General features: G+C 51.6%; 10 protein-coding genes across 10 annotated transcripts; 6 read left to right on the plus strand and 4 right to left on the minus strand.

Moving 5' to 3' along the window:
- The first annotated feature begins 238 nt into the window (after positions 1-238).
- Positions 239-3037, plus strand: PV05_00117 (uncharacterized protein). The gene is made up of 3 exons (XM_013464981.1): positions 239-430; positions 477-2575; positions 2622-3037. The coding sequence occupies exons 1-3, from the start codon at positions 286-288 to the stop codon at positions 2868-2870; spliced, it is 2493 nt and encodes an 830-aa protein (XP_013320435.1). The 5' UTR covers positions 239-285; the 3' UTR covers positions 2871-3037.
- On the minus strand, positions 2115-3575 carry PV05_00118 (uncharacterized protein). Its single transcript, XM_013464982.1, has 2 exons — positions 3469-3575; positions 2115-3416 (listed from the first exon to the last, which is right to left on the minus strand). The coding sequence occupies exons 1-2, from the start codon at positions 3503-3505 to the stop codon at positions 2896-2898; spliced, it is 558 nt and encodes a 185-aa protein (XP_013320436.1). The 5' UTR covers positions 3506-3575; the 3' UTR covers positions 2115-2895.
- Positions 3576-3712: 137 nt separating this feature from the next.
- Positions 3713-6645, plus strand: PV05_00119 (uncharacterized protein). The gene is made up of 2 exons (XM_013464983.1): positions 3713-3976; positions 4025-6645. The coding sequence occupies exons 1-2, from the start codon at positions 3818-3820 to the stop codon at positions 6449-6451; spliced, it is 2586 nt and encodes an 861-aa protein (XP_013320437.1). The 5' UTR covers positions 3713-3817; the 3' UTR covers positions 6452-6645.
- Positions 6646-6893: 248 nt separating this feature from the next.
- Positions 6894-9018, plus strand: PV05_00120 (uncharacterized protein). Its single transcript, XM_013464984.1, has 2 exons — positions 6894-7122; positions 7174-9018. Exons 1-2 carry the CDS (start codon positions 6947-6949, stop codon positions 8738-8740), a joined length of 1743 nt encoding a protein of 580 aa, XP_013320438.1. The 5' UTR covers positions 6894-6946; the 3' UTR covers positions 8741-9018.
- Positions 8956-11392, minus strand: PV05_00121 (uncharacterized protein). The gene is made up of 2 exons (XM_013464985.1): positions 10338-11392; positions 8956-10290 (listed from the first exon to the last, which is right to left on the minus strand). The coding sequence occupies exons 1-2, from the start codon at positions 10732-10734 to the stop codon at positions 9185-9187; spliced, it is 1503 nt and encodes a 500-aa protein (XP_013320439.1). The 5' UTR covers positions 10735-11392; the 3' UTR covers positions 8956-9184.
- A 2408-nt stretch (positions 11393-13800) lies between these two features.
- On the plus strand, positions 13801-15596 carry PV05_00122 (uncharacterized protein). Its single transcript, XM_013464986.1, has 2 exons — positions 13801-14070; positions 14208-15596. The coding sequence occupies exon 2, from the start codon at positions 14473-14475 to the stop codon at positions 15388-15390; it is 918 nt and encodes a 305-aa protein (XP_013320440.1). The 5' UTR covers positions 13801-14070; positions 14208-14472; the 3' UTR covers positions 15391-15596.
- A 220-nt stretch (positions 15597-15816) lies between these two features.
- Positions 15817-17430, plus strand: PV05_00123 (uncharacterized protein). Its single transcript, XM_013464987.1, has one exon. It carries the CDS (start codon positions 15898-15900, stop codon positions 17314-17316), a length of 1419 nt encoding a protein of 472 aa, XP_013320441.1. The 5' UTR covers positions 15817-15897; the 3' UTR covers positions 17317-17430.
- On the minus strand, positions 17384-19025 carry PV05_00124 (DNA repair protein rad18). Its single transcript, XM_013464988.1, has one exon. The coding sequence runs from the start codon at positions 18943-18945 to the stop codon at positions 17584-17586; it is 1362 nt and encodes a 453-aa protein (XP_013320442.1). The 5' UTR covers positions 18946-19025; the 3' UTR covers positions 17384-17583.
- Positions 19026-19189: 164 nt separating this feature from the next.
- Positions 19190-21707, minus strand: PV05_00125 (uncharacterized protein). The gene has a single exon (XM_013464989.1). The coding sequence runs from the start codon at positions 21522-21524 to the stop codon at positions 19251-19253; it is 2274 nt and encodes a 757-aa protein (XP_013320443.1). The 5' UTR covers positions 21525-21707; the 3' UTR covers positions 19190-19250.
- A 166-nt stretch (positions 21708-21873) lies between these two features.
- On the plus strand, positions 21874-23265 carry PV05_00126 (uncharacterized protein). The gene is made up of 2 exons (XM_013464990.1): positions 21874-22306; positions 22373-23265. Exons 1-2 carry the CDS (start codon positions 22161-22163, stop codon positions 22812-22814), a joined length of 588 nt encoding a protein of 195 aa, XP_013320444.1. The 5' UTR covers positions 21874-22160; the 3' UTR covers positions 22815-23265.
- The last annotated feature ends 213 nt before the right edge of the window (positions 23266-23478 follow it).

A 23478-nucleotide genomic window follows, 5' to 3' on the forward strand; every position in this document is an offset into this window, starting at 1 on the left:
CTGTAAATGGTATGAGCTCTGTCTCTAGTATATCAAGAACGTATAGGCCAATTATCCGCCATGGCAGCCGGAGTTATGACATTGAGCGACTATGCTTTCGCGAGTGAAGGTGGGAAAACAAGCTGAAGCCGACTTCCGTTTGCACTGATGCCAAGACGCTCCATCATTGGCTGACGCCAACGACAGTTGATGCTGATGCCTTTCATCTTCTCTCCATTCATTTGTTCCTCCTTTATCTGTAGATTGAATGCACATATCCTCCAATCTGATGGTCACAGCGGCCCAATGACAAGCAATAACCCCAGAGCTGGCTGGGAAAAGATAGGCGACCAGTTCTACCAGAAGGTCCAGCTTTACGAATCGGTCTTTGATGCGGACCTCGAGCTCGAGAACTACTTCGTTGCTGGGGCGCCATATGGAGGAGCTCTAGGTAAGCGACCCTGCAGAAATTACGAACTTGATCTGATAGACCAAAGCATTATGGCGGGATACTTCCAAAGTTGCACGATATAGGACGGGCCAATCGACCAAGTCAACGATCGATATATACTCATCCTCGGGCAAGCTGATCAGTAACATCAACTGGGAAAAAGGTCTGATAAAAGGCCTGGGGTGGTCGGACGACGAGAAACTCTTAGTCGTTACTGAGGATGGCGTTGTGCATTGCTACTTCGGATTGCACGGCGACTTTCAGCCATTCCTGTTGGGGCACGGCGCTGAGGAGTATGGTGTCGTATCTTGTCGATTTTGGTCTCAAGGCTTCGTCGCCTTGCTCGGAAACAACACCTTGATTGCTGTCTCTTCTTTTAACGAGCCGAGGCCGAGAGTGCTTGCCCAGCCGCCCGAAGGCGAAGTACATTCTTGGTCATTAATCCCACCGGCATATACCCTTTCTAGGTCCGTTGAGGTCTTGTTGGCCATCGACAAGACAATCTATGTCGTCGATGCGTCTGAAGCCGAAGACCGAGGCCTCTCAGATGGCCCTTTCAAGCATATCAGCGTGTCGCCAAATGGACGATTCGCGGCCTTGTACACCGAAGATGGCAAAGTTTGGGTGGTCGGCAGCGACTTTCAGAATAAATACAGTGAGTATGATTCCAAAGCGAAGACAACGCCAACGCAGATATGCTGGTGTGGAAACGATTCCGTCATATTGGCCTGGGAAGACGAGGTTCACATGGTCGGTCCAAATGGTGCTGCCGTCAAATATTACTACGATGACCAAGTACACGTCGTCGCAGACATTGACGGTGTCCGGTTGATAACGAATGAAGCATGCGAGTTCCTGCATAAAGTTCCGGATCCATTGGAGGAAGTTTTCAAGCTTGGGTCTACATCAGCAGCCTCAGTTTTGCTGGACTCAATTGAGCTGCTCGAAAAGAAGTCTCCGAAAGCCGACGAAAACATACAGCGCATCAAACCAACCCTTCCGGAAGCTGTCGAGATATGTATCCGCGCAGCTGGCGAGGAATTCAACCAGAACCTCCAGAAACAGTTATTACGCGCCGCTTCGTTCGGCAAGTCGGTTCTGGATCTCTACAGCAGCGACGAATTCGTAGATATGTGCGAAGACCTCAGAGTCCTGAATGCTGTACGAGATTATCGCATCGGACTTTTTATGTCCTATGAGCAGTACTGCCGACTCACACCGGAGCGACTCATTGTTCGGCTAGTGAATCGGCGAGAATACCTGCTTGCGATCAAGTTATCCGATTTCCTGCATCTTCCTTTGAACAAGATCTACGTACATTGGGCGAGCCAGAAAGTCCGAAGCTCATCGGCCGACGACGACGCGATCCGAGAGCTGGTAGTTGAACGACTACGTGGAAAGCATGGCATCTCCTTTGAAACAATTGCACGAGCCGCCTATGATGAGGGTAGGAGCCACCTGGCAACAACGCTGCTGAATCATGAACCGAGAGCAGGAAAACAAGTACCGCTGCTCCTCAACATGGAGGAAGACGAGATTGCTCTCAACAAGGCAATCGAATCAGGTGACAGTGATTTGGTATTCTTTGTCCTGCTACAGCTCAAGAACAAGCTACCACTGGCCACTTTCCTCCGAACTATCAGCGAGAAACCTATGGCTGCGGCCCTCGTCGAGAGCTCAGCGAGAGCGCAAGATCAGGACTTATTGAAGGACCTCTATTACCAAGACGACCGACCAGTCGAAGGATCAAATCTCCTGCTCGAAGAGGCCATGCATCAGCCGCAAGTTCAGGCCGTGATTGACAAGCTGAAGCTCGCGGCCAGATTGCTTACAGACGCTAAAGACCCCACTGCCATCATGCATACTAGAGCTCTGACAGAAGCAACTCAACTGCTCAAGATGCAAGAAGCATTTGACAAGGAGATCACCGATAGCAGCGGTAGCTTTATTGGCCTAAGTGTCAATGAGACGATGTATCGACTCATCAAATCCGGTTACAGCAAGAGAGCTGCCAGTGTCCAGAGCGCTTTCAAAGTGCCTGAGAAGTCCTGGTGGTGGGTTCGACTCCGGGCGTTGACGGCAGCTCGTCTATGGGGCGAAGTCGAGGAGATTGCTAAGAGCAAGAAATCGCCCATCGGTTGGGAGGTAGGTTTCCCGTTCATCGAAGTAGTGCTGTTCTGACATGTTGCAGCCCTTCTACAACGAAGTCCTCGGAGCCGGCAACACGCGTCTCGCCTCGTCGTTTATTCCCAAATGTACGAGCCTCCAGCCGGCAGAACGTATCGAGATGTGGGTTAAGTGCGGTATGATCGTCAAAGCTGGCGAAGAAGCTCTGAAAGCAAAGGATTTGACATCGCTGGAGTCTCTGCGAGACAAAGCCAATGGACAGCAGCAAGTCGAAATCGAAAGGATGCTGACGCAGTTGAGGCCGAAGAAATAGGGTCATCGGAACCAGAAAGCTATCCTCATGTAATCTTCTCAACCTCGTCCTCCATATCCGTGGTTGGTGCTGATGCTGTACGATCAACAACGATCAATTTGGTCGCAGGCGCTGTGATAGGCACTTGCACTCCCTCTACCATCCTTACGTCGGAAACTCCATCATCCATCTCTTCATCGACCCATTCGTCTCCGTCATCATTTTCTCCCAGGATGGCCTTCATCTTGTCGAAATTTGTCGCACCAGTATTCACATCGTCCCACAACTTCTTCCTGTCCCGTCTTTTCTTGAGCTTAGACGTGGCCTCATCGGCCTTTTTGGACAGTTGATCTTGGACCACTTCTGCTCTTGCTAGCCCTTTTTCATGTCGCCGTCGTTGGCCTCTGGTCAGAGGCTTTTGTTTCCTCTTCGACTTAGTGACACCGCTGGCTGGTCGGGCAGCTAGGACTGGAGTAGCATCTGAGGCACGAGGGGCATCCTTGAGGGATCGGTCTACATCTATTGACGGAGATGTGGCTCGCTTCGAGGCTCGAGATCGGGGATTCGCTGTGCGGCCGTCAACATCGCAGATGCGCACTTCTCGGGCATCAGACCTCACCTGTAGCGTTCTTTTTGACCTTTGCCGTCTTGGCCATTGTTGGTGATCTCTTCTAGGTCTTGCCAGAAGCGTGCAGTTCTATAAGGGCGGCCTAAGAATTATTGTTCTCGCAGGCTGTTCTACTATGTACAACTTTTTTGTGGGTTCAACACGAGGGCATCGTTTGACGTTTGGATTGGTCGATCAAAATGACGTCGGTGCCTGTCTTCAAGTGTTGACATGCCAGCACCAAACTGTGAATTATCCTATATCTCACCCGACTACCTTTCTTTGCGGCTCATCTTGATCTCATGGTATCATTGTACTGCTTGCGCTCAGTTGGCGTACTGGATTCGTTAGTGTTGGGCTCATGGCGCCCCCAAGACCATTGAAACGCCAAAAGACCAACCCAACCGAGGGCTCACCAACAGCCCAAAAACAACCTGCAGACGTTCCTCTTCCTCCAGACACTCCGGCACGACCATTCACCCCAAAGCCTTCGACCTCATCAGAAGAAGGAAAGCGATCGGTAAGGGGCCATGTATGCGGACGACTCGGTCACTGACGGATCTGACAGTCATGGATTACTCGGACTTGGCCTCGCAAGGCACGACCGCTTGCAGAGATCGCACGTGAAAGTGTCTCATCTGCCTCAAACGCGGTTCAAGAGGTGGCTTCGATAACCAAGGATAAAGCTCGTTCCCAGAGATCCCCCTCTCTAGCCATGACCTTGGGGAAGACCGCCTCCAATCGATCGCTACCAGTTGATGCAACTACGACCACCGTGAACGCGACTGCGGAATCTACGATACCCAACAGCAAGAAGAAACCTGAAGCACGAGCGAATGGGAAGAAGAGTGAAGAGGCCGGAGCCGACAAGACTGTCAAGGGACAAGAGCAGAAGCCAGAAGATATGGACGGGGACGGAGCTGCCGCGCAACCCGCCCCGCCAGCTACTGCGGCAACGATACCCGAGCAAGCCAACAATACGCAAGGAACATGGCTCGGGTGGCTGGCGAAGAGAGATGTGATGGCTCCAAAGCCGCCTGACGTGCAACAGCCTCCCAGCTCGACCACAGAGACCGCAGAAACCTCACCGCCATCAGCAAGTAATGCAGGTCAGAGCGTCCAACCGCCGTCGGAAACACCACGGCAACAAAATGAGGTCCCCGGAAATGCGAGTAACAAGAGAAGCTGGTATCAGATGTGGAGCAGCGATGCATCCTCCGAGCCTACGAAGGAGGCACCGTCTATATCGGCCACAAATGCTAGTGCGATTAGTCCTTCAGAAGCTACGAAGCAAGTCAAGAACCTTGATATCCCAGCGCCGGAGACACCAAAGTCCAAATCTGCGTCTCAAGCCTCGTCTCTAGAAACTTCGCCTCCACCGCCTCTTTCTGGAGATGGTTCCAAGTCTTCCGGCTGGGTATTCTGGTCGCGAGATAGGAAATTGCAGGCATCTGCCCGGCCGGACAACGAGCCTCATGTTGGTGAGATTGCCATCTCGGACACGCCTTCACAAGCGAAGCCCAAACGAGCATCAATCAGCCTACAAGACGATGCAGCCAGACCTATCTTGAAACCCTCACAACAGGAAGAGTTATCCAAAAAGACTATGGCTGAGAGAACTGCTACGACTAAGACCGCAGCTATGGAACAGTCGCAACCTCCTAACTCGCAAAAGAGGGCCACGATGATGAAAGACGGTAAATCCACCAAGGCTGAATCGTCCAATGCTACAGCCGTCGCCAGAGAACCGGTAGAATTTGGGACTTCAAGGCAGGCTTCGCCTGCACCCTCGAAGAAGGAAATGCCCAACTTATTATTGCCCCCGATCAGAGATACCTTGACCTACGACGAACAGCCCTCTATTCTGCAACAGCTGGCAAGGATGCTCTATTATACCAAAGAACCACATCTCAAACACCTATCTGTCGTCAAAGATCCTCCGCGGATAAAGAATGCTCTGGCAATCGGCGTGCATGGGTATTTTCCTGCGCCCCTTATTCGCACGGTGCTTGGTCAACCGACGGGTACGTCCATCAAATTTGCAGACATGGCGGCGAAATGCATCAGAAAATGGACGCGTAGTCGTGGATATGACTGCGAAGTCAAGAGTGCAGCCCTCGAAGGGGAAGGCCGAATTGCCGAACGAGTCGAGCTCTTGTGGAAACTGCTCCTCAATTGGATCGATGAAATTCGAAAATCGGACTTTGTAATGATTGCTTGTCATAGCCAAGGCGTACCTGTGGCAATCATGCTGGTTGCGAAATTGATACAGTTTGGCTGCATCAGTGGGGCTCGAGTAGGAATTTGTGCAATGGCGGGCGTCAACATGGGCCCCTTTCAAGATTATAAGTCTCGCTGGATCAGTGGATCAGCCGGCGAACTCTTCGAATTCTCTGATCCAAACAGCAAAGTGTCCATCAACTATTTGGAAGCAATGGAGGTGGTGTTGAAGTTTGGAGTACGGCTAACCTTTGTTGGCAGCATTGATGACCAACTGGTATCAATGGAGTCGTCAATCTTTGCTCCTGTCACTCATCCTCACATTTACAGAGCCGTCTTCATCGACTCACGTGTTCATGCACCAAATTTCTTATCCCACCTTGTCGGCTTCGCGTTGAAGCTGCGCAACGTTGGTGTCCCAGATCATGGTCTTATCAGGGAATTATCGTCACCTTTGGCAGGGAGTTTATATGGTGGTGAAGGGCATTCACGCATCTATGAGGATGATGCGGTCTATGACATTGCAATCTCTTTTGCGTTAGAGACGACTGCTCTCAAGGACGTGCCCCTCTCGAAGAGACAGACCAGCAACACAATGGCAAATCCGTACGTCCTTCCCTTTGCCATGCGTGGAATCTTGGAGGAAGACTATGTGAAGACAGAGCTCCAAAACGAAGCCCGAGAACTCCTCGCGCAGTTTGACGACTGGAAGCCCACAACGAAGGCTCTCAAGGATGTCAAGTTTAGACTCGAAGGAATAAGGTCGAAGCTCTAGAACAACGGGAAGAACTATTTAGATCGGGTGGTGACTAGAGGCGTGGCTTGAGGACACACCTACACCGTAATGACTGGAGTGATGGAATCTCCGCGAATATCAAGCGGCTGCTGGTAATCCAGCAGTCTGGCCTCGCCGCTGTTGCTCTTAAGAAACCACCACTTGCTTACCTTTGGAGACTTTTGGTTATGTCCAACAATATGCCTTTTGACCGTTCTTCGTGCTGTTTTCCCTGCTTCAGGATTCATACGCACTGATATGCAGAACGATGGTTCTATGGGTTTCGCTTGATGCTTCATTGGTTGCCCGGTACAATTGCTGTATTGGTCTCGCAGTCCGTAGTACTCTGGTTGAACTCAGCCTTGCGCAGCCTCGTGTTACTCCAAGTTCGTGTTGACAATGACGACCATCCGGAATCCACTCCACTTGTTGGCGTAGTTGTCTCAAGTCGACAGCATACTTGTTGTCTATTTCGTATGGGTTGAAACTTATACCATGTATCTGCGCCCATGGACGCGGATACTCAGCCTCCTCCTCTGCCCGCGGTTGGTGTACGTTGACGCAGTTCTCGGAGATGCTATCGACACCAATGTCTACGACAGCCATCTTTCAGATCAGGAGGTCTTCGCTGGGTTGTGCCCAGATTATACGAGTTATGCTCGCCACAAGCAGTACTTCGCGAGGATCATTGATGTGTTGCATTCTTGCTGACCTCCTGCCAGTAAACCTCTGAGCGAGGGACCACTACAACTCCCCTACCAGCGACCTCACCCCCATTGCCGCAAGTTCTCCTCGCCTGCGGTGGAAAAAGTGGTTGAAGATCTATACCCTCGCTTCAAAGATCCCGACCTAGCACACATATTTCGCAATGCATTCCCCAACACTCTCGATACCACTGTGCTATGGCACGTCGACGGCGTAAAAACACATGCAGAAAAGTCACGTCTGTTCCGCGATCGAGGTAAATGGGACGGCGCCCATTCCTTCATCGTTACTGGCGACATCAACGCCGAATGGCTACGAGACTCGACGAACCAGCTAGCCCAGTACCAACACCTTGCAAAATCGGCCCCAGACATATCTAATCTGCTCCTGGGCGCAATCAACACCCAAGCCGAATTCGTGATCGCCTCGCCCTACTGTAACGCCTTCCAACCTCCCAACCCAGCTCGCCTGCCCCCGGTACACTCTGGTCAAGAAGACTACGTCCATCCAGCCTACGAGCCTTCCGTGGTCTTTGAATGTAAATACGAACTCGACAGCCTAGCCGCCTTCCTCTCCCTGACGAACCAATACCATACCTCGACGGGCTCGACAGCATTCCTCACGCCGCGTTGGTACAAAGCCCTCGAAGCGCTCCTTCGCGTACTTGACGAGCAGTCTCGGCCTACATTCGACCCTACCACAGGCGAGTACGAGCGCAATGAATACACCTTCTCTCGCAACACACGCCTGGGCACAGAGACGCTCAACCTCGAAGGGACAGGTAACCCTTTATCCAGCGAGACTGGGTTGGTAAGGTCTGCATTCCGACCGTCCGACGACGCCACGATTTTTGGATTTCTCATCCCCGCGAACGCAATGATGTCCGTTGAGCTCGCGCGCATCGCTGAGATGCTCAAAAAGGCCTCCATAACGGCCAACGAGAAGGAAGCGGATTGGATGATCAAGGTTGCCGAGAGTCTTGCACGGCGGTCTGAGATCATCCGCCAAGGGATATACAAGCACGCCGTCATCACCCATCCTGAGTTCGGACAAGTCTTTGCGTATGAGGTCGACGGGTACGGATCGTATCTTCTTATGGACGACGCGAATATCCCGTCTCTCTTGTCCCTTCCGCTCCTCGGTTTCGTCGGCAAGGATGACGAGATCTACCAGAACACGCGGCGAATGATCCTCACGCAGCGGGGGAACCCGTATTTCTTGGTCGGCGACAAGTTCTCCGGCATAGGAGGTCCGCACATCGGGCTGCGCAATGCGTGGCCAATGTCTGTCCTTGTGCAGGCTATGACGGCCATCGATGACGGCGAAATCACGGAGTGCATTGAGAGAGTCAAGAATGTGAGTATTTTCGGGCTGATCAATGAGAGCGTCGATGTCCATCGAGGGGTCGGCCACGGCGGTGACGGGATGACGAGGAGTTGGTTCGCCTGGGCGAACAGTGTCTTTGCGCAGACGGTGCTGTCGTTGGCGGAACATAAGCCTCACTTGGTCCTGAAGGGTGATGAATCTGAGGGCGAGGGCGGGAGGGTGAGCGGGTATAGAGTCGGCGAGGGTTGGTTTGGTTAAATTACTCAGTCTCGGCATTGGCTGGCGAGATGACCTGTATTCTGCTGGGTCGATGCGGTCATCGGACTCAGTGCGTAGGACTCTGCATTGTGGCACGAAGGAGGAAAACTGCGACGACTAAAGTCAGCGATAGAATAAGCCTCAAGCGGTGGAAGGGCCTTTTGCTTTATCGAGGGTTATCTAAGAGGCTGGCCGTCGAACGAAGGATATAAGGTGTCCGGCGTTGCTCGCTCCGGCTCTACATACACAAAGAGATATGCTTCGATTTCTCAAGCTGATCGCTTGTCATTCAGACCTCGTACATTCAGAGGCATTCATTGCAGGAGAATCGTATATGGTTGTTTTGTGGCAGTACAGTCATCATATCGGCTGTCCCACGTACGCCATGCAATACCGCAACGCGACGCGACGCAACGCTCGGCTGATAAAGACATGCATGCACGATCAATTGCTCTTCTTCCCGAAGAAACTCATGATATTCCCACCCTTCTTCGGCGCAGCCTTACCGCCGGTTTTCTGACTTGCATTCTGACTTTGAGATTTGTTCGCCCCAAAGCTGCTCTTGGGCAGCTCCTTCTTCGCCGGCGCCGGCTCGGGCTCCTCTTCACTATAACTCTCCCACACCGCCTCTTCTTTCGTGACAAGGTACCCATCCTCGTCTTTGGTCGTGCGCTTCTTCATCACCTTGCGCTTGCCGCGACGGCGTTTGGGTTCCGACGTCGATATCTGCTCGCCGTTCTGCTCGGTAGATGCGTCCTTCTCGGGCGCGGTCTGTCGCCGCTTTTCGGTGTCCGAGTCTGACCAAGCGACTGCTTCTCCGTCCTCCTCGTTCTCCTCAACGGCGTCGGCCCCTGCTTGCGCATTGACGGGCTCACCTTCGACGCCCGTCGCCTTCTCTACGGCCGCGATTTCCGGTTCGGCTTCATCGTCCGAGTCCATCATCTTGCGTAACTTGGCTGCCTTGTCTTCTCGCTCTTTCTTCGCGTCGCTCGGGCGTTTCTTCGTGGTGCGCTTTCCTGTGTCGAGGAATAGTGCTTCATCTTCTGACTCGCCCTCATCGTCGTCCTTCATAGGTGTGTCTGAATCTTGTTTGGTGAGCGCAGATTTCGGCTTCTGTTGACTCTGCTTTGCAAAAGCTCGGAACAGATCGGAACCACCGCGTTTGAGTGCGGGTTGCTTGGAGGGGCCATTAGTCGATGTGCTGTCGCGAGAGCTGGGCCGGGACGCTTCTTCGCTCTTCGCCTCAGCGGCAGGTTTGGGCTGTGTAGATGCACCTGTAGACGTGCGGGAGGCTTTTGACTCTTCCTTGACGGCTTGAAATTTCGGTGCAGGGCCTTGTGGGACGACTGGCCGCTTGCCCTTACGTCTCCTGACATGCGGGTTTTGAATGACGCCGTATATTTTGTTATGTTCCAGCGGATCTTCCTTTGCAAATACATCTGTGAACAGCCCCCTCCCGACATCGGTCAGAGAGACAAGGTCTTGTATTCGTTCGGGCGAAAGGCTGTAGATGTGTATGGAGGTGATTGTCTCATATTGTTCCCTCATCTCTGCACAATGATTAGTGCTAGTACGTTTCAAGCTCGGAGTGACACACCTTCCAGGTTCTCCTCCGTCACCAGCGTAATCGTGCGTACTGTAACATGTGGAGTTTGTTCTTCTGGCCCGTGGCTGCTTTGCTGGCTGGGTTCTAGCATGGAACTGGTGAAAGGAGGTGGACTGGAGGGGATCGGCTCGTCTTCGTAATAGTCTTGCTTGTGTCCATTGGTGTTTCCTGTTGTCACGGGCGCCGGCTTTTTCTTCAGTCCGGACAACAGGTATGTAGCGTAGACCGAGCCTGGCTTCTTTCCATTCTGAAACTCGTAGAACTCATACAGCATGCATTTGGCCGCATTGACGTGGACTTTTAGAGCACGAGAGACATTGCGATAGGAGACTGTATGCTGTTCTGAGAGGATTTCCGTCGCCAGATACTTCTTGAAGTCATTAGACATTACGCTGGCCGTGGCAGAGATATACGGAATAGTTGTTCGCGCAGGATGCGAGTTGAATTGCAAACTGCACGGCCATCGAGTTAAAGTGGTTTGTGACGCGAGCGCGTTCTTTGGCGTTTGCGCTCGGGCGGAGCTATACTCCTCCGCAGATCCCAACGGCCGAGCAAGCGCATCTATTAGGCCAAGGCTGTGGTGTTTCCCTTTCCTGGGTGTCCCGCTTTCTTTCACCTTCCTATGTTATTTGTCCATATCGAGTTGACCCCTTGTGACCGCCGCATTCCGACTTTTACTCCCGGATAGCGTCGCTCTGGACGTCCTCGATCGAAATTTATGGCTCCTGTAATCTTCGGCAACGAGAAGCTGTGAGCAAGTGTTGCATGACTGGCCAACGTTGGAAGTGACTTAGCTCGTACGTGAGAGACTCTAGAACGACCTTCTCAGTCAGGACGAACCGACTCTACCGTGGCGCAGCATGAGCTGAAGGAGGATACCCGGGCTATCGAATACATCCCGCCACTAAGCCGCCAGTGTATCCGCTGTGTTCTCGAGGAATACCATCCTAAGTGAATGCTGTCAATCTTGCCGATCCATGAGAGGGCCTTGGTGCCGTCCGCATCGTATGTACAATTCACTACACGGGGTTACACGTGGTATGAAGGGTGATCCTATTGTTTCGACGGACACGAGAGACCCTCGAACGCCGGCTATATTATCTCCTCTCAGCGCTACAAGTCGCCCCCGTCTGTGCGACGATCATGGCGATTGAGCACCGCGCACGGATGCCACCAAATCTGCGATACTAGGTCGAATCGGTGATCGCTTCAATTTCCGAATCGCATTCGGAACCATGTGTCGCGCGATTTTGCTCTGCCATTTCCACCCCTACTGTGTACGCAGTATTAGAATTTGACACTATTGAGCTTTAGGAAGCTTCGATGGATGCCTATCGATCTAGAATGCGGATCGGCTTTCCTTTCCGCGCTCGCGTATCTCAGAAAACATGCCGGTTACGCAGCCAGAGAACCTGACTGTGACGACGCCTCCTAATTGTCAACCACGGCTACGCTCAAAGCTCGCATTACGTTGCTCGAAGCTCGCGAGGCACAAGCTTGCCATTCAAGGTAGCCAAGGACGACTATCTGAACATGCTAGGCCGCGGTCGACAATCAGATTTGTGCGCGTCGGAAGTCCAATCCGAAGGCCCTTTATCAACACCATTACTGGCAATTTTCGAAGTCTCACAATTGCTTACTGTGTACTGTGTAGACTTTATCAAACAATGTTTGGTCATGACAGTCTTGCCATAGCCCCCATAGCCCGGGGAAGAGAGGAAATTGGGACGTGCAGAATATTCCTTGCCACCTGTGGAACCGGTGCTGCCAGGCGTCCGTGCGCCTTTTGGGTGTGTTATGACAAAACGCACTGTCCCAATTCTTCCAGACTATATCTGCCTCACGCCTCTTAGCTGTCTCGTCGCTGAGTGACTTGGTGCGCACGGAGTCAAAAGTTCAAGGGTTTTCATGTCAAAGCATATTTACAAGCAGGCCTGTCACTGAGACTTCCGAAAATCCAGATATCAGCCAAACTTCAAATGCAAACCGACCTCCTGCTTCTCCTTGAGACATCGACTGAACATTACAAGCTGTCAACTCTGCAAGTTGCCCGACATAATGTCGGGCACTCAGGCTGTCGTTATCTCAATGACCTTTTCGGCCGTTGCTCTCGTGTTTGTACTATTACGCTGCATGAGTCGTGTATTTTTTGTGGGTCGCGTGTTCAATGAGGATATCCTCATCTGTGTTGCGATGGTGTTGTCTTTCGGACTTTCAGGTGCCATTGAAGCTGGTATGTTCGGCTATTCCAGTCAGAAAGCTCTGAATCATTAATAAAATAGAACGAAGAAACGGGATGGGGGAGCATATATACAACGTGCCGCCGGAGAGTCTCGAACGAATGCTACAGGTCAGCTGCTCCAAAGTCCTTTGTGCTCGTTCTTGCTGACGGAGAAAGGCCTTCTACGCCAGTGTTATCATCTACAACTTAGGTCTTGTATTTGCCAAATGCTCCATTTGCTGTCAATTCTTGAGCTTTTTCAAAGAACGGAAGTATCGAAACACGGCTTGGTGCCTCATAGCCTTCTTCGTCGCATATGGCTTTGCCGTTCTGGTGGTGTCCTGCTTCGCCTGCACACCAGTTCGCTATTTTTGGAACAAAAGCATTCCCGGAGGCAAATGCATCAAATTTGAAATATGGTGGTTCTTTAACGCAGCGGTTTGCATTATCTCGGACTTTGTACTTTGCATTCTGCCACTGCCGTTGCTGAGAACTTTGAAAATACCTCGGAAGCAGAAATATAGCCTGCTCGCCGTTTTTGCTCTTGCCGGATTGTAAGTCGCACCATTACTTGAATGATAAAGGTTACTAAACCCGGGTTGCAGTGTGTGTATTGTGGCGATCCTGCGTCTACATGCAGTCCAAATTATCAGCAATTCCTCCGACACTACGCATGACAATGTCGCTGCGGCGTATTGGTCTTCTGTCGAACTCAACACGGGCATCATTTGTGCTTGCATGCCGACCATTCGTCCTATTATTGCCAAAATATTTCCCACTTGGCTCGGGACAGCCCCTCGCAGGAGTGCTGCAGATACAACCCCACCATACCAAAGCCATCAAGGAGGAGCGAGGTCAATACAGCTGACGACGTCATCAACTATAGACGAAATGGCATTTTGCACGGTGCCTGATGCAGTGAAGTGTCACTTCGACCACGATGGCTCCCAAAACGATCAATCAACGAACCACTCAGCTCGGGATGATGTATAGTTTGAGAGGTAAAAGGGGGTTTGTAATCATAGAGATGGCGCAAACAAGCAGGATTGTTGCACTCGGTGTCTTCTCAACGGCTTGAGCTTCAAGCTTGACCATATTGCTGATTCGTCTGGTGGCTCTAATACTCGTCAGTATTTAGTACGGCCGACTGCTCGTAACATCATGGCAATTTGATCCTCTTTCCACCTCGGCTCCATTCGCCGCGACCTTCATCTCTTTTCGAGTTGCAACGAGGTCGATTTGTACAACGACGCTGTCTTTCTCTGTCCGGCCTGCGCTAGACTTTCAGCTTGCCAACTTCATCGTAATGCTGTTTGTTTGCATTTCTTCTGCTTGCATCTCTAAATTTAGACTGACAGCAGTTTGGATCAGCCACTTTTCCTAAGCAGAAAACATTGGTTTGCTTTAGTGGGATTTTATTGGTGTTGAATACAACAATGACCAGAACCATTGTATTGCGGGAGTGATGCCAACGTTGAGCATGCGCGTAGGGTTGCTGTAAAGGTAGGTCGCACCGTTTTCATGTCTGCTGTCACTTAAAGCAAGTTTTCAGCCCCGTTGCCCCTGGAGGCTAGCAGAATGTCCTTTCTGTCACCTTTTCATCCATGATGGGCCTCTTATATTGACAGTCACTCGGTCAGATCTCCTAGCATTCACTATTTATATATACACATCGCTCGACACGATACCACATGTGAAGTGACTGAGAGGGCAGCGACTTGTGCTAGCTCACTGCCAACAAAGTTGGGCTGCATTTGCATCAATTCGCGAACATCCTTGCAAGCACTCGACTCGGTCTCCATTTTGATACACTTTGCAAGACACGTACTGGCTTTGAAAAATCTCAAATGTCTTTCCTTCCTCATTGAGCACACTCCCCTTCCACAGATAAACCAAAAATCAGTCATGGAGTTCGCCGGACCAGAACCAGAGCTGCAACCAGGAGAGGAGCGCCTAGATCCTTATCTCCCAGAGTTCAACAAGCTTGGAGAGCAAATTTTCCTATACAAACCAGCAACAGAAACCACTTCAGAATCACAAACGTCTGGCATTCAGCCCGACCTAATTATAATATGTTCCTGGATGGGAGCTCAGCCACGGTACATCAAGAAGTACACGAAGCCTTATCAGATGATGTATCCTCAGTCTCCCATCCTTCTACTCCGACAAGATGGGGCAGACCTATTCTGGCGACCACTGTTCCTGCAGCGAAAAGCCATACAGCCTGCTCTTTCGGTTATACAGCAGCTCGTGGAAGAGAAACGGTCGACCAAGCCCAGAGTCCTCGTTCACATATTTTCGAATGGTGGTTCATACACAGCTTCGCAGCTTACGGCTGCATATCGAGACTCTTCACCAAGCAAGGACAAATTACTGCCGATATCAGCATTGGTTCTGGACAGCACGCCTAGTTTGCCGTCCTCAAGGCGTGCTCACACAGCGATATCCGAATCACTACCCAAATCCGGTCCTTTGCGTACTCTGGGCAGTGTGGCAGTATGGGGATACATTGGCATGGCCCAGACGATCGAGACCATATCAGGAAGTGACAACATCACGATATGGCTTCGGAAGAAGTTGAATGACCCAGAGGGTGCATTCATGCAGGATGGTCTGAAGAGGTTGTACATCTACTCTCAAGCGGACGCGCTCATACCGGCAGAAGATGTGGAAGCACATGCCAAAGAGGCCATTTCAATCATTGGTGAAGACAGAGTGCACCTAGAGGATTTCGTATCTAGTAGACATGTGGGCCATGTCATGCTGGACGAGAAGAGATATTGGAGCCTGATAGAGACGCTATGGAAGGAAATGGCAGCTTAGAAGAGATCTTCACTTTTGGCTATTGGCTGTACGCTGTTATCTTGAGGTCACATCTTTTGGATCCGATGCTAAAGGTCGTGAGACATGATCTGGTTGGATATAATGAGACTCAAAAAAGAAAGCAGCGTTGGAAATGGCCTAGATTCTTGCATAGGTGGCCCCTGTCCGTTCAGAGACAAAAGACTGGCGATAGACGTACTCTGAGGCAAATTCTCAGTGAGCAGCGATCAGTGATCAGGACATAAGGAAAACAACGCCAACCGTACAAGCAAACTATGACTCGTCAGAAACAATCAATCCCAACCCTTACAGATGATGTGTCCGGGGATAGCAAACAACCCTTGGCCCATCCGGGCTCATCTCAGCCTTGTGGCCTAGTTAGTCCGGAGCCTTGCCTGCCTTTTCTCACTGACGTAGTAAACAAAACCACAACCAAAAGCCGCAGCATCATTTCACGTCCAGTCTTCCACCGTCCCCCATGCCATCCCTCCGTCGCCGCTGCTCAGCATGCCCTCCCTTCTCGACTGGCTAGTCGAGAACGAACCGTCCTTCCGGCGCACGCGTCTGCCGTCATTGTACTCGGACCTGACCGTCCAACGCAGCACCAATCCCGAAGGCTACTCCGCGAATGTAACGGCGTGGACGTCCGCACTCACGCGTGCGTCTCTGGCGGGCCAACTCCCTCTGGAACAGCGCCTGATCCTCCAGACGTCAGACGACTTGATCAATGCGCTCGCATCTCCGCAATACGGCCGGCCCTCGGGCTTGGGCTGCGTGCTCGACGACGCCGTCCGCACGGGCAAGATGGTCGACCTCGACGACTTTCTGACGAGCGAGAAGAGCATATACAGCCGGTCGTGGATCCCTTCTCCGTGGTCGATACTTCACTGGAGTCTGCGCAAAGCCGGGCTCGTGGGCAGCGGGAGTTACGATGTCAACGGGCACCTGAGACATGGCAGTCTCGCGCTCGTGTCTGCGCTGGAGGAGGTATATAACAGATACGCGTCAAAAGTACGGGACCGCACTGCAAGTCTGACGGATAGGATCATGAGCCGCGAGCAATTTGTCACAGAGATGGGCGAGCTGATGCAGGGGACAATAGCGGAGCAAGACGTCAAAGTGCTCTTGCGGTACCTAGCACGAGACAAGCAGGTGCTGAGCTACGACGATACGACAATCAAGCTCAAGGCTCCTACAGCTGCCATGCCAGAGTCTATCACGCATGAAGATCGGAGTATTGCGTCGCTGAAGACGCTGATTGCAAACTTGAGCAGTCAAATATCCAGTCTCACAACAAGAATAGCAACATTGCAAACGACGGCGCAGACATCGGTGAAGGCCGGGAACAAAGCTTCTGCGCTATCGGCGCTACGGTCGAAGAAACTTGCCGAAAGGTCGCTCGAGTCACGATCGAACACACTCCATCAATTAGAAGAAGTATACACCAAGATCGAGGCGGCTGTAGACCAGGTCCAAGTGGTCGCTGCGATGGAAGCCAGTGCCGGCGTGCTCAAGACGCTAAACAAAAAAGTCGGCGGGGTGGAGAAGGTCGAGGATGTGATCGAGACGCTGCGCGAGGAGATGGGCAAGGTCGACGAGGTCAGTGGCGTCATTGCCGAGCCGCTGGACGGCAAGGTCGTGCTTGATGAGGCAGACGTTGACGAGGAGCTGGAGAGTATGGAGCAAGAAGAAAGAGCCAAGCGCGAACAGGCAGAACAGGCGGAGAAGGAAAGACAGCAGGCTCGAGAAGCGGAACTAACGAGACAGAGACTGGCAGAGTTGGAACGATTGCAACAGCAAGCGGAGAAGGAGAAGGCCGAAAGGGAGCAACAAGCTGAAGATCATCCAACAGAGCAGGAGTTATCAAGAAGCATTGAGAGATTGGAGAGGATGGAGATCAACGGACAAGAGGTACAAGCACAGTAACGGCAGACATTTGCAGGGCAGGCTCTGAAAACAGGATAGATTAATGACCAGAGACGACTTTGTAATACCAGACTGGCCAGGCCCTTTGTTGGCCCTACTTTTGCTAAAGCTCAGATATGTATCGACCCATGATCATAATCGTCATTCCGTAACATGCAGGGGTTGGCCCTTCTTGCTACCTCTGCGCATATGTGGCTCATTCACAAAACGATCCGGTCCTCGAATCATGTACAGCCTCGCCTGACACCCCGAAGCACAAGAGCTGGATCATACAAAGAAGCGACCAGTAGCCGGCTCCCCTATCGAGAAGGGATCGTCTTGCAGCTCAAGATTGTTCTTTGGTGGTGACGCTTCTATCCCTGCTGTTGAGGGGTTCAATGAGTCTGTCGTCGCCACAGGAACCTGATGACCATCGGACAAGGCCGTTGTGGTATCTTCTCGGGGCGCATCTGCTGTAGATGCCTTTGCAGAAGTCACGGCGCCATCTGCGCTCAAGGTCGCTGTTCCATCTCCATCTGCTTCAGGTTCCTTCTGTGCTACGGCGGCCTTTCTCTGTCTGGCTTGCTTGATCAGCTCGTCGAAATTGTTCTTCTGGTTCTTCACATGGAGATCTCCATCAAAGTCTTTCGCCATGAATCCTATATTCGGTGGCTTCTCCATCTGTCGCCCAAGCGTATCTTCCCATACTCTCAAATCTTGCAGCAGTTGCCTTTTTGTGACAGGGTTGATTGCATCACAATTGGCGTTCCATAGATTTACCCACTCCGTATGCCGTCGACGCATAAGCTCTTTTGCCCCATGGCTCGGTATTCCCAGATCTCGCAGCTTCTTTCGTAAGGCATTTTCATTCAACAAGTTGTAATTGATGAAGGGTAGGCGTTCGCTCTGTTTCGTGGGTCTGCGCTGCGCGTATGCGATTGTTCCTGGTGCGGCGATTTGCGGCCTGGACGGAGATGGTGATGATTTGCCATCAACAGGTGTAGTGCTCTCTCCAGCTATGCATTTATCCAGGTGTGAGTTTATTAATGCTTCTTTCATTCTTCGGTGGCAGCATGGGCACGCGACCAGGCCATCATTCGGTTCCAAGGTACCATTCGTAAAATGTGGACTCTCGTTGTCATCGTCTTCGTAGACACTCCCTTCCTCGCTATCCTCGATCGTGACCTGCGTAGATGGCGCGCTCTGTTGACCCGTGTCTTCCGCATTCTTCCTGCTTTGACTTCGGGTACTCCGTCTCTCGACTCCATTGGGTGTAGGCTCTGCAGCAACTTTCCTCCTCTTCTTCGGGCGCCCTGGCTCAACAGCTTCTTCTGGTTTCGCAGCGGCGGTCGTTGCAAATGTGAAGAGGTCTTTCCGAGAGGCAGTAAAGTTGGCAACCAATTCTTCCACCACCCAATTCCGGCGCAGCTTGATTTCCTGGTCGGTCTCTCGACATGCCGGACATCTGCCTTCCTGAGAGAGGTATCTTCGTATACACAGACTGCAGAACGTGTGGGAGCAGCTGGTCATCATTGGAGTGGTGAAGAAGTCCTTGCAGACTTGACATCGTAGCGAAGAGTCAAGTGGCGCAAGAGCGGCGAGAGGTGTAAGCAGCCAGTCTGTACTGTCTGTGACTTCATGGTCAAACATTATGGCGGCGACGGGCTACAATGGAGGGAGAAGAGGGCGCCGCAGTCCCTAACGACTCATCAGATGTCGGTCTTGTCAATGGTCGGCGGCGGCGGCGTGGAAATGCATCATTAGGTATCTTGGTATGTTCGGGGATTGCGCTAAGAAAAACGCGCTTTCCGCACGCGTTAAGTGGACCGCAAATGGAAGGAGACAGTCAGTCTTCCCTGAGTCCCAAAGCAGTGCAGAAGAACGATTAGAATACGATTACTCCGTACTACGTACACCGACGGCGGTTAATATGCCCAACAAGAAGTTCAATGCATTCATTCAAAATCATCGTCTCCTGTTGAGAGAGGATCCGGTCTATTCAGACGAACCGGACTCAATGGCATCGGCTCGAGAGTGTTTATTCCCCCAACGCCCACCATTAAACTCCTCCGGTTTACCGCGCTGTCGAGTCTCTCTAGAGGGTTCATATCTTCTAGAGTTTCGTCTTCGACTTCTCCTTGCTCTTGACCCTCAACATCCAGCTCAAGTTGGCGTGTGGCGCCGCTGAATCCTCTCCTTCTGGCTTCTCCGAGCTTCATCCTGACCGCTAGGCGTAACTGCTCCAAATACTCGGCCAGTTCGTGATACTGCTTGATGGATTGGCTGTTCTTCGATTCGTTATACAGCTCCTGCGCTTCGTCCAGCTTTTCAGCAGCAACTTCCGCTCTTCCCAGCTTCATCCACTCATCGGCAGCCATGATGTTCCAGAACGCAGCTTTCCGCTTACGCATCCCCCAACTGGTGTTACCAATGCCGATCCGGTCGGCAAAGCAGGAGGCTACACGCTCACTGATAAGGACGTGACCTATACTTCCGACCAGGTCGAGTTCGAGGCCACGAATAGCCCATTTGCCGGCAAGCTCGCTTGCGACTCGGCCTCGAACCTTGAGCAGCTCTACGCCCAGAAGGACCGAGCGTAGCGCTAAAGCAGGATCCGAGCAACGACTCAAGTATGAATAACTCGCGGTTTCGAGCATGAGGTCGAAGTTTTCGATCTTGAACTTGGAGCTTCCGCTGCTGGTCAGCGGGTTTAGTAATGTGGCAACACAGCACATTTCGTTAGCCCCAGCCAGATGTTTCCATGCTTTGTCATTCGAATAGTCCGACCGCAGGAGCTCATAGGTCGAAGCTGCCAGCTTATAGTCTCTTAGCATGAATGCATAGTCTGCTAACTTGCGCAAGAGACTTTCAGGCGCGTCATACCGATAGGTGCCTTGCAAACTGTCGTAATTGCCGCTAGCTCCAGGGGTTCCTAGGCTCGTGGCTGACGCATTTCGAGAGCTTCCAATGCCAGTCCACCTTTTTGAAAGAGACATAAACCGGCCAGAGATCCCACGTCGGCGGGAAGCGATCTGCTCATTCCATAGGGCTATTCTCTGCTCCATGTGATACACTATCGACTGTGCAATGAGCTCACGCACAAACGTGCGTAGTGCTGAGGCATCGGAGGCAAAAATATAAGGCGAAGTTGAAGCGTTGAGTTCAATGAGATGGGCTGTATCCTGTAAGATGGATAGCTGCTCGGAGGGGGATAGCCATTCGCAAACGGGCAGTTCTTCGGTGTCATCATCTGATTGCGTGCATGAGGCCGACCTCAATCTGAGCAAATGGCAGTGAAGACCAAAATGCCTCTTCATTTGATCGAACAGAGCCGAAGATTTGCTGAAATCATCCTTATCCTCGTCGTGGACGAGGACATAGTATCGGAGGTATTCCGGATTGGCATATGCTGGCAAAGCCTTGGAACCTTGAGACGTCTGCTGGTAAAGGTTTCGTAATGTCTCGATTGGTTGGTTTGTGGAAGAGCTGATAGCGATGATCGCACCAACTGGATGTCGAAAGGATTCATGTGGGCTCATTGCGTGGGAGCAAAGCAATCGAGCCAGGAACAATTTATAGAAGTGAGAGACCTCGCCTCTGGCAGGTACATCTGCTGTTTCATCGAATCCCTCTCCAACAAACTGCTCCATGAGTTCTTCCACCCTTTCTAGATGTTCGGCTTCCGCTGAAGGAGTTCTCCCATTCTCCATCAATTGGTCAAGATTGGCGAAGTGGACGCCAAAATCCTCCCATGCTCTGCTGGCTCCCGTACTGTCTCTCACGACAACTTTGCCGCTGATCTTGTCTCCAAACGGGCGTATCAGTCCAGTGAAACCATCCTTCACTCCCTTTCGTGCGGCCAATTCGTCAACTTCCGGAGCAGCACAGATTGCGACAGTGGGCGAGAACGCCCTGACAATCAGAGATCTTGTGTCATCGTAACTCTCCGATGGATTTCCTAGCGGACTGTTGACTTGGGATCGACCAAACTTCGCAAATGATAACGACAATCTTCCATTGGGAGAACTAGAACGAGAGAGAACGCTAGAAAATGTGCTGGTTCGTGAACCTAGGGCTGGAGGACTCGAGGTACGGATGGGGAGGCTTGTAGTGGATGCGTCGGGTGATTCGTCTCTGGTGATTGATCTCGTCTTCTGTACTTCGAGGACTGGAATTGAAGATGGTATCTCCGGCGATTGAAGAGGGTCTCCATCACTGGGCGAGTTCATGGACAGCGTTGGTCACGGATGATGTCTGAAAGAGGCTGTCTTTTGACGTCGCATGGGTAAGGATAACACGTTTGGTCGTTGAAAATCAGTCAGCATGGCAATGGGCTCTGGAAGTCGAACATTCAGATATGTTGGTGGCTCCAATGAAGACCACAGGTGCGATATTGCTCATTGGCGTGAACTGGGGGATCATACAGTTCAGAATTGCGCAGGAAGGCGGCGTTAATTCTGGTGTTGTGCTTCACCCTGAACCTGGTGTACGTTGGAGCATATGGCAGGTACCACGTCGCCTCCAAAGCTGAAACCCCATCATCTCTACAACGACGTAATTCTGCGTGCAAATCTTCGCCGTCAAAGCAAGCAATTCCTATCTTGTTCTTTTGCGAGTGCGTTGAGTGGTCAGCTGAGACAAGATACGTTGGTTCGACGGACGGAAGTTGGGAATTCAATGATGGTCGGCATCTACCAAGAAACCGGGGCCATGTAGCACCGTCGCGTATGCGTCGAGGCGTACACGCTTAGAAATACCTCCAATCGTGACGTCCGACACTTTCATATATCCCGCCAAAGGTTCATAGGATTCCCAGCCCACGTAAAATTCAGCGTTCACTTTCTAGGAACTATCCACATCGGCATATGGGTCGTCGCGGGTCTCCCAGTCGGAACATCGTGGACGTATTGTCTCATCTCGGCCGTGTTGCTGTCGAGCAGGAAACAGACGTGCAGGGAAGAACAAGACTGGTGTTAGGCAGCAGGAACCTCGGACAAGAAGAGGAAGACGAGTAAATGATAAACCCGCTTGCTTACTGAAAGTCTTGTATGTATCAATCCAGCTAACTTGATCCGAGAGACCCAACCCTGAAACAGACACCGAGCAGGAAGATGGATCTCAGACAATTCTATCTCGACTACATCTCCACGATCAACAACGCTGAAGATCTCGCCACCAGTCTGTCCCAATTCGTTAAGGAAGGTCTTATACACAGCCACGACGACTCGGCGCCCATGTCGGTGGCCACGTTTGCAGAGATGATAAGGCAGAGTCAGAAAGATCTTCCCGGGTTGCATTTTGACGTTGAAATGCTCATTGTGGAGAATGATGCCAAGCAGGAGGATGGCAATGTCGCGTCGAGGATCAAGCTGACGTACAAGCCGACACCGACGACTACAGAGGCGTTCTACGAGCACTGTATGTACAGGGTCGAAAGGGGCAAGATCGTGAGGATTTGGAGCGTGATGGATGGAGCAGGGCAAAAGTGGTTGGACCAGAACTATGCAGCCAAGAAATGAGGTGCGTGAGGACATCTCAGATGGACTGGAAGAACGATAACGAGAGTTACGGACTTTGCGTGACTTGGTTGAAGAGAACTAGGATGGACAACTGAGTTACAAATGTCTCCACGTTGAGCCTGATATTGGAATCGAACAACAATTCCTTGTCGTAGGGCTTCGAAGCCAGGAGAACGAAGTTATATGAATGTTATGATATTGAGGGCAGCATCGGTGACTGCAGGTTGTCGGCACTCCTTTCGCATCGGATGTTGACCAAAGCTGGCGTCACTTGTGCCAATCTGGACACAGTGATCCAAGGTTCTGTCCGTATCCTACATTTGATATGCGCAACTGTCGGCGGACTTGCTCCCGAGGTGATGGGGGACCTGTTCTGGGATGATGTTGATGTTGATAGAGGAGGCTCGTATTGATGAGAAGGAATAAAGGAACCGATCGTCGTGCATTACAGAATGTGGGAGGGATGTGGAGGGATCAGGCTCAATTAGGCATTCCGAGGCGTATCGGGGCTGCTGTCGTTGGTGGAAGGTGAGGAAGGATAGCGCGCCGCTGCAGGGGAGATGGACAAAGAATCTCCATAGGCACATCGGCACCCAGTAGGGAAGAATCCTTTTACCGTGATCTGCTGGTTGATGTCACTACAACCCTGTGAACCCTTCACCCA

This window comes from Exophiala xenobiotica, assembly GCF_000835505.1.
Source record: "Exophiala xenobiotica strain CBS 118157 unplaced genomic scaffold supercont1.1, whole genome shotgun sequence".
Classification (NCBI taxonomy): Eukaryota; Fungi; Ascomycota; class Eurotiomycetes; order Chaetothyriales; family Herpotrichiellaceae; genus Exophiala; species Exophiala xenobiotica.

Bases quoted from the DNA above. Each gene is read 5' to 3' on its own strand.
- PV05_00117 (XM_013464981.1), top strand. From the start codon at position 286: ATGACAAGCAATAACCCCAGAGCTGGCTGGGAAAAGATAGGCGACCAG. The intron at 431-476 runs GTAAGCGACCCT...GATAGACCAAAG, and splicing joins GCCATATGGAGGAGCTCTAG to CATTATGGCGGGATACTTCC. The intron at 2,576-2,621 runs GTAGGTTTCCCG...GACATGTTGCAG, and splicing joins AATCGCCCATCGGTTGGGAG to CCCTTCTACAACGAAGTCCT.
- PV05_00118 (XM_013464982.1), bottom strand. From the start codon at position 3,505: ATGGCCAAGACGGCAAAGGTCAAAAAGAACGCTACAG. The intron at 3,417-3,468 runs GTGAGGTCTGAT...ACGGCCGCACAG, and splicing joins GGTCAAAAAGAACGCTACAG to CGAATCCCCGATCTCGAGCC.
- PV05_00119 (XM_013464983.1), top strand. From the start codon at position 3,818: ATGGCGCCCCCAAGACCATTGAAACGCCAAAAGACCAACCCAACCGAG. The intron at 3,977-4,024 runs GTAAGGGGCCAT...CGGATCTGACAG, and splicing joins CAGAAGAAGGAAAGCGATCG to TCATGGATTACTCGGACTTG.
- PV05_00120 (XM_013464984.1), top strand. From the start codon at position 6,947: ATGTATCTGCGCCCATGGACGCGGATACTCAGCCTCCTCCTCTGCCCG. The intron at 7,123-7,173 runs GTACTTCGCGAG...ACCTCCTGCCAG, and splicing joins AGTTATGCTCGCCACAAGCA to TAAACCTCTGAGCGAGGGAC.
- PV05_00121 (XM_013464985.1), bottom strand. From the start codon at position 10,734: ATGTCTAATGACTTCAAGAAGTATCTGGCGACGGAAATCCTCTCAGAA. The intron at 10,291-10,337 runs GTGTGTCACTCC...ATCATTGTGCAG, and splicing joins GACGGAGGAGAACCTGGAAG to AGATGAGGGAACAATATGAG.
- PV05_00122 (XM_013464986.1), top strand. From the start codon at position 14,473: ATGGAGTTCGCCGGACCAGAACCAGAGCTGCAACCAGGAGAGGAGCGC.
- PV05_00123 (XM_013464987.1), top strand. From the start codon at position 15,898: ATGCCCTCCCTTCTCGACTGGCTAGTCGAGAACGAACCGTCCTTCCGG.
- PV05_00124 (XM_013464988.1), bottom strand. From the start codon at position 18,945: ATGTTTGACCATGAAGTCACAGACAGTACAGACTGGCTGCTTACACCT.
- PV05_00125 (XM_013464989.1), bottom strand. From the start codon at position 21,524: ATGAACTCGCCCAGTGATGGAGACCCTCTTCAATCGCCGGAGATACCA.
- PV05_00126 (XM_013464990.1), top strand. From the start codon at position 22,161: ATGGGTCGTCGCGGGTCTCCCAGTCGGAACATCGTGGACGTATTGTCT. The intron at 22,307-22,372 runs GTAAATGATAAA...ACTTGATCCGAG, and splicing joins GGACAAGAAGAGGAAGACGA to AGACCCAACCCTGAAACAGA.